This window comes from Atta colombica, unplaced genomic scaffold (genome assembly GCF_001594045.1).
Source record: "Atta colombica isolate Treedump-2 unplaced genomic scaffold, Acol1.0 scaffold12, whole genome shotgun sequence".
Lineage (NCBI taxonomy): Eukaryota > Metazoa > Arthropoda > Insecta > Hymenoptera > Formicidae > Atta > Atta colombica.
In genome coordinates this window covers 7,241,445-7,249,892 of record NW_017259206.1, presented here as the reverse complement: position 1 = coordinate 7,249,892, position 8,448 = coordinate 7,241,445, and the positions used below count along the sequence as shown (strand labels likewise).

Genomic DNA, 8,448 nt, shown 5'->3' with positions numbered 1-8,448 from the left:
ATATATAAAATATGTATTTATATATAACATTTTTTCCAAGGATAACAAAGACATTGTCATATGTAATGAATATGAAATTATTTGTCACTTATTATAAGTTCATTTTTAATTATCAAACGACATATGATGATATCCTATATTTTTTTTTGTTTTTTTGTTTTTTACAAAAATACGGTTCTAAAATTAATAAAGATTATTTTACCTATGAATTTCGTGCCGAAGGCAATTGCGTTAGTCGAGGCTGATTCTATAATGGCCGCGAACAGCGAACTACATGCATTAATTGCGCCAACTTGCGTATACGAGCTTCGTCAACCGATTGACGAAAGCGATTGACGCTTTTATTAGATCGATTAGACGAAGATCGAACTAGCTACCACTAATGGTAACCGCAACGCGATCGTACTCGGATATTTCTCGAATAAAGATTGTGAAATTGATCACCCGACACCGCGTTTTCTTCCTTCTTCCTTCCTAGCAATCTGAACTTATCTGAGTTACGCGAATCGTAGAAAAAACACGCTGATTGGATGACGCCGGTATCTAATAAAATAATTACGATACAATATAATGACGCCAAAGTACTTTTTCCTCCCCGACGTTGTAAATATTCTCGAAATTGGAATTTTTTTGTTCCTCGCTCGTATTTATTTAATAACAGCAATAAGTCTGTAATGTTTGTTTACAAGAATACGGCCAAATTAATACCAGAATTAATAGAACGAGATATCTCACCTTGGAGCTTTGTGCCGAAAACAATCGCATTAATCGCGGATTGAATGGCGGAACTATATACATTAGGAATTTCCCTAACTACGAGCCTTAACCGATTTGATCGATGCTTCATTAAAATGAACGAAAATCAGACTGCTATTTAATAAGAAAACGATGCTCGGTCTCGATTTTCGATTTCGCAAAAACAACGCGTCCGATCGAACCAAAAAATCACGACAAATCGCGATCACTCACTTCTGCCAACACAATTTTCGTTTTGCACGTATATATTACGTACATATTACGTACAAGCACGCTGATTGGTCGACGCAATTGTGATGTTTACAGTTCAAAGGCGCAATTTTCGATTCAAATTATTCAATAATGTCCACTTTTGCCAATGTAGATTAACTTAAATTTCGATTTAACTTATTTTTTTTTTTTTTCTAGTTCTAAGAATTAGGAAAAGATAATCAAAATTAAAGTTAATCTGTACTGATAGAAACATTATACACGGATAAAATAAATTAAAATTCTTCAGAACGGGATTCCTTTACTGAATAAAAAATATCGATATATGCTAATTTCTATCTATCTACTCCTCACAAATATTCATTAAATCTGACAATTTTATAACTGATAAATATTGATGATATTTTCAACATTTTGTTAATTTTTTTGTCGAGAGCATGTATAAGAAATAATAGAATATCATAAACAAGAGCCTAAAATATATATACAAAGTAAAAAGTAAAAAATTAATAAATTTAAAAATAAAGTAAAATGATTGATCAATACATCAATAATTGTTTATGCGTTGTTTATGAGATTGAAGTGATCATGAGAGTAATCTGATCATTTTAGATTATTAGAAAATCAATCAATCAATCTGATGTCTCCATGCTAAATATTCTGAATATTCGAAATTATGACTTGAAAAAAGCCCAAATTAATTAAAATCTTCGTAAAGTGTTAGTGTGTTTTGCAGATATGGTTGCATTTATTTCATTTTTACAGGTCTCCACGACCTTCGAAATCTTTGGCGGTGCCGTTGCCTGTGGATCATAGTCCGCTGTGGACAGCTTTAACACACGCTAATGCGGTCTCTGCGGCGTTAGGGGACACCTAGCAGGAGGTGGAAGACGGCAGCTATATCAAAAGTCTCGTCCTAGATCTGCCAATCATTTACTGACCGGCCTCTCTGAAAATGTCTCTTGGAGCATCGGAAAGAAGTTGGACATCTTTACTCAAGCACTACCATATCGCGATAATGACTGTGTGAAATATCAGAAAAATATATAATGCTTTTATGTCAAGAGAAGTAAATAATAAAACAAAATTTACAACAAAATGATGTTCAAAAAGTAGAGCATCGTATTCCTTTCGTGTGAATGTATGCGTATATACCGCAACTAAACTTTATGACCAACGTGAAATTTTGTACTATTTGCTCGTAATATTTGCGAGTAGAGCTTTTTACACGATAGTTAAAATCTAAAACGTACGCGATCACTGTAGGAAGTAGCTGGTCTACAATACTAATATATTAGTGTAAATACAGATTTTTAATTAATGTACAAACGAAATTACATGAATAAAGTTATTATTCGTGACTGTATTATGAAGATTGATACTGTACATAAATCGTCGTTTCAATGTACGCTTTTATGAACATTCAACTATTCTATTAAACAAAAAATATAACATAACATGACATCTGCCTTCCTATATCAGATTGATGAATAGAATGATTTTCGACAGGATACGTAATAACAAATTTTACAAAGTTAATTTGCAATTATAGCTATATAAATAATTGACAATTACAATCCGGGTATTATGCGTCCTTTCTTTGCTGCCTTTTTCAATTTATTCTGTTTCTTTTCTTTCTTCTTTTTCATAATATTTTCTCGTCGCTTTTCTTGCCTTTCCTGCATAGATTTCTGTACATTCTCTATCCTGGAATTCCATTTATTTGCACTGTGTTTCTTTTTCTGTTCGTTCCGTTTTATAGTACGTTTCAGTAAATCGGGATCATCTTTAACCTGTCAAATAAATAATATAAATGCATTGAAAACATAGAAAACATTTATATATAAAGAACAAACAATGATAAACTCACAATATATATTACAATATAAAAAAATTAGCTAATACAAAAAAATGAATATAAGATATTTATAAAATAAAACCAATTATGTATTTTGTTAGGCATTGCGATATTAAAAAAGAAATTTTTCATATATATATATATAGAATAGGTGCAATAAGGTGAGTGCATACCTTTTCACCAGATGCTTTTGCCAATGCAGATTTCCATGTATCTTTCTCTCTAATGTCTTCAGCTTCTTCTTTATCTCCTAAATCTTCTAATTGCTTTAATTTTTCCTTTTTCTGTTGTAGTTGTTGTAACATCTTTTTAGGGTCATTCTGACTTTTAGGTAATTTCTTCTTTACGCCAATCTCAGAGAAGTCAAATTTGCTAAACACCATTTTACCTTCCGAATTGAAAACTGGTTTAGGTTTTGGCACTTTTGGTACTTCTTCATTTTCTGTCTTTATTTTACTCCCATCAACTGTATTTTGTTCTATCCTAGCAAGCTTTCTCTGTAATAAACGCTCTTCCTTCTTCTTCTTCTTCTTCAATTTATTTTTCAAAGTTTTCTTAAGAAGTTTCTGTTTGTAATGCAACTTCTTTACACCCTTCAATTCCTCCAATTTTGCATGTAATTCTTTAAAGGACTGTGCTCTTTTAGTCTTCTTGCCTGGTATAACAAAATTCTTCACTGAAATGGAAAATACAGTAAAAAATAAGTCAGCAATAAAATTCATGGCGAATAAAAATTTCTTTTAGTAAACTTTTAGTAAAAAAATGTAAATTTTCTTGAAACAAAAAATATTATCATTAAAATAATTACAATGTTACTACATCTTGTATATTACATATTAAAATAGAAATGTAGATAGAATATCATTGATTAGAATTGGATAGAGTGAATTCTGCAAGATTACCTTTTCTGCAAGATTATATTTTCAAATAAACAAACAGATAATACCTTTTTTTGTAGGTTCTTCTTCCTTCGTTGGATCATTTTTTTCAGCTAAATAAAAATATGAAATATATCCATTTAATTGTTGTTTTAAAAAATCCTTTACATATTTTAGAAATTATATTAATGAAAAATTATATCCACCGAATTCATGCGTCGACACGGGCATTATAGATAATATATGTGAAATAAATTGTTCCTCTTTCTGAAGCATTTTACGTATTTCTTCTTTATTAAATCCTTTTGACATTGTTAACTGCATCTTCTTCCCAAAATTCACGTGTACTTAACCATGTAAATAACTATGGTATAGGTTATGTTATGTTACCCAACATTACCAACCTTGAATATGAAAATAAAATAGATTTAAGATTCGCATTTTATATTTTTCTATGAATGTTAGTTAAAAATAAAATTAAAAACAGAAATAGAATCTTTTATCAATTCTTTTATTTTACATTTTGCAAATTAAAATATTTCTTTCAAAATTTTACAAACAAATTTTACATTTTGGGTTTCTATATACAAATTCTTTTGTTATGAATTTCTTTTATTTTTCTCTTTTCTCTTATATTCGTTATACGAATTTATTCTTGACATTCTGATTCTGTGCAAAAAACGCAACATCACATAATTAACGATGAACAGAAAAATCAAGGATACAGCATATACACATACATATGTCTATATATCTATATCTATATATGTACATATATATATATAATTTAAATATGTATAAATATATTACGTTCTATAAATAAATGAAAGGAAGAAGAAATAAAAGGAAAAAAAGCCAAAATACTCAATACAAAAGCATGCAAATTTTTACTATTAAAAATTATACATATCCTTATAAAAATTAATTTTGAAATCATTCGCATACTCCTCTTTAGTTTATTATCAAAATCAATTTTTATGAGATTATATTAATATATGTGTTATTGTATTATCAAATTATTTTAAAAATTATTTTAATACAATGCTTTTTAGACTTTCATGGCTGTTATCTTTAAAGATATAAGAGGATTTGCGAGTTATTACTGCGTTTTTTGTTCATTACTAATGCCATGAAACTTGCTATTCACTTCATCAGATACATATCAGTGCACTTCTCGTTCTGATGAAGTGAACGGTAAGTTTCAATAGTTTTGAAACATTGGCATTAGTAATGAACAAAAACACAACGATGATCCGTAAATCCTTACATTTTAATATAAATCAAATAATTTAATTATATAAAAATATTGATAACAATATTAATAGCAAAAGAGAAGCTTACAATAATTCGACATATAAAAGATAAAATTATGTAAATGCTTCATTTATCAAACGTGATTCTCGTAAAACAATAAGGTTTTTTCCAAATAAATCAAAATTATCAAATTCTTCTTCAACAGCTACCGCATCTTGTACAGTTTTAAAATAAATGTGACAATATCGTATATTAGTTTTGGAAATTGTCTTTACAACTGTCGCTGAAACTGGACTAAATTTCTCAAACAAATGTAAAATGTAATGTACACCATAATTTTGATGAATATTAGCAACAATTATATCTTGCATTGGAATATACACAATTTTAGATGAATTTGTAGTCTTGTTTAATGTAGATGTCACATCAAATTCTTTCGATTTCATTTCTGTATCAGAAACTAACATTGGCATTTTCTGATCATGAATGCCAAATCGCCTATTTTTATCGATTTTGCTATCTGTCTCAGTCTTCATTGAAGGATATAATTTACTATCTTCTTGTTTTTTTCTCATTACTTGATTATAATCTTCATTATTAATGGGATTTTGTTGTTCTGGAAATGAATACAATTCATCAAATGATTGAAAACCTGCATTCTTCTGTTTAATTTCATCTGCATTATATTTATAATCGTGCCCTGAATTGCGAGCAATATCTAAAAAATTGTTTCCTTGGAATTTATTCGAATCAAAATTTCTTGAACTGTAAAATGGTTTGCCTCTATATTCCGACAATTTTTCCTGTTTATTATTCTCATGATGAGTAGAGTTTGAATCAAATTGTTCATCAGTGCTAAACATCTTTTGCGAAGTATCTTCCATCTTTGCTGCCTGCCATTGATTCGAACTATTTTGGTTAGTTGCTTTTGCTTCACTTCCCAATTTATCTTTTTGTGGTAACAATGATATCTGACTATCATTTTGAAGACCTTTTAAACAATTTATCACTTCATCTAATGTTTTATAACTTATGATTTTCAATCCATTGGGACCGCCTCCTTCATATATGGATACAACAGTTCCATAAGATGAAAACGTATCTTTTATATATTCTGAGGATAATCCTTTCTTATTTGCAAAATGTACGCTAAAACCTCCGTCTTTTGTAGTTCTATAGTACTTTTCATAATCCATTGTAACTGAAGAGTTATTCTCCTTGGAAGTTTGTCTTGAAAACAATGAAGATTTTTCATCGAACACTGATGAATTTTCTTTAGTTACATTTGAAATAAATTTATGATTATGTATAGAATTTTGAGAAGTATTTAAAATGTCATTAGATCCATTATTTTCATTGAAAATTTTATGAGTGCTGTTTCCTCCATTATTTGACAAGTTTTCACCATTGAAATCTTTTCTATTCATCTTTCTATCCTTCATTTTACTTTTTTCTAGCAATAATTGTATCTTACTACTATCTTGTAAACCTTTTATACAAGCTATTGTTTCATCCAAGGTTCCATACTTAACAAATCTAAATCCAGTTTCATCCTTAGTAACATTTACACCTAAAACATTCCCATAAACTGAAAATATTTGCTTTATCTCATATACAGTGAGTTTGTCCTTGTTCAAAAAATGTAGATTGTAAACTCCCTCTGGATCTTCTTTAATGTACTTATCAAAATCCATGATATCGAATAACAGATTTATTAATTATATATATATATTCTTCAGAACTCTTTTAGTTCTAAAATTAAGTTAAGTTAGGTTTAGATATTAAGCATAAATTACAAATAAATCCACTCAAATTCGGCTAAATTTTCAGTCTTTTAATGCTTGATGTACAGTCTTGTGTAGTTTTTTCACCTAAAATCATTTAATAAAGTTAGCATTAAGGCATTTTTTTCTTTTATTTTATTATAACCTTGATAAAAATTTGTCTCAGAATTTTTCATCTAATGTTTCAGAATTTCTATATAATTTTTCAAAATTTGTAATTATAATTTTATAGCTTCCTCGCATTTTTTATTGGAAAAATCTGAAAAAAGATGCAGAATTTCAGAGAAATGTTCCAATTCATATAAAAATTATAAGAGAAATTTTCACCAAGGAATAGTCTCTTTTTATCTTATTATCTAATAAATAAATGATTCTCACCTGATGTTACAAAATACAGCTTTTTCATAAACAATACAGCAACAATGTTTTTGGCCAATACATGGGACAAGCAGGATACCTAGGATCCACAGAACAACGTGCAAACACTATTTCAAATTATTATTTGTTAAACAAGCATGTATTACACGTGTATCTAATCAGAAATTTTGCCATTTAGAAATTATTATATATTTGAGATGAGATCTTTTCTGTTGTTTTATACCATCATAATACATGTAAACACTTTATTCTCACAAATATTGACAATCAAGAAGATTATATGTTTAACAATCAACAAGGCTCAATTACATAAAAAATTGTGTTAGATCGACTCTTCCTCCTTCTTTCCCCAAAAAAATGGCCCAATCTTTATCAATTATCAATAGGTAAACAGGAAAACTAGGGTCAACAATAAACCAACTAGAAACTTCGAGTAATCACCAATCATCGACAATCATAGATCTAGAACGATCTAAGTAAAGCTTTATGGATCCTTTCTTGATGAAAAGACAGATAAGATCTTTAAGTATGACTCGCCAGTAAGATGCATATCCTGCAATCAATCAAAAGTGTTCCCAAATGTACTTTATGGTTAGTCACAATGCGCGAAATTCAAATCAACTATTTCTTAATCATATCAATAATATTATTAGCTTGTGTATTTAATATAGATATTGTCATAATTTATTGGTTAAGTCTTTTTAGTTCAGTTAGAAAGCTATAAATTATATTTACATTAACAGTTTATTGATTTTCTTGTATTATTATTTAATATTTTAAGGGGCTTGGAATTTTTTTCTGAAAAAAACGATTATAACTATCAATTTTAGTTTTGGACATATATTTTATTTCTCACTTCATATAGTATGTATGAATTTTAATGAACCAAAATATGTATACAATGTACAATGGCAGCAAATGTGTCAATTGAGGTTTTTTAAATTTACTCACATTGTAGAAAGAAAACAATTTAACACATTGATCTACACTTTTTACAATAATTACAACTATTTTTTTCATATGATAAACCTAAAAAAATAATAAATTTTTCAAAATAATAATAGTTTTTTGACAATTTAATAAGAAAAAAGAACTTTTTTTTTCAAAAAAAGAATCTTTTCTTTTATAAAGGAGTAATTGTAACAAATTGTGATTTTTTTTTAAATTTTGTTAAATTTATTGTATATTTACATTCATTATTAATTACAAATCAATTCGATTTTTTTTATTTCAGACTATTAATTGTGGCTGCACAATGTCAGCAATTTGACAAAATCTCATTTGCTCGAACATTTTGATTCATAAAAATTCATACATATTGTATAAAGCG

General features: G+C 28.2%; 3 protein-coding genes across 4 annotated transcripts in view; 1 reads left to right on the top strand and 2 right to left on the bottom strand.

Annotated features, from left to right (window-relative positions):
- The window catches only part of LOC108694361, a 35,655-nt gene extending 33,590 nt beyond the window's left edge, over positions 1-2,065 (top strand). For both annotated transcript variants that reach the window (XM_018203789.1, XM_018203788.1), the window contains one exon: positions 1,732-2,065. The gene's annotated coding sequence lies outside the window, so the exon portion shown is untranslated. The remainder of the gene's footprint in view (positions 1-1,731) is intronic.
- Positions 2,066-2,428: 363 nt separating this feature from the next.
- Positions 2,429-4,082, bottom strand: LOC108694355 (surfeit locus protein 6 homolog). The gene is made up of 4 exons (XM_018203781.1): positions 3,909-4,082; positions 3,771-3,815; positions 2,998-3,500; positions 2,429-2,759 (listed from the first exon to the last, which is right to left on the bottom strand). The coding sequence occupies exons 1-4, from the start codon at positions 4,024-4,026 to the stop codon at positions 2,538-2,540; spliced, it is 888 nt and encodes a 295-aa protein (XP_018059270.1). The 5' UTR covers positions 4,027-4,082; the 3' UTR covers positions 2,429-2,537.
- Positions 4,083-5,069: 987 nt separating this feature from the next.
- LOC108694366 (myb-like protein F) lies at positions 5,070-6,650 on the bottom strand. Its single transcript, XM_018203794.1, has one exon. It carries the CDS (start codon positions 6,648-6,650, stop codon positions 5,070-5,072), a length of 1,581 nt encoding a protein of 526 aa, XP_018059283.1.
- Positions 6,651-8,448: the final 1,798 nt, after the last annotated feature.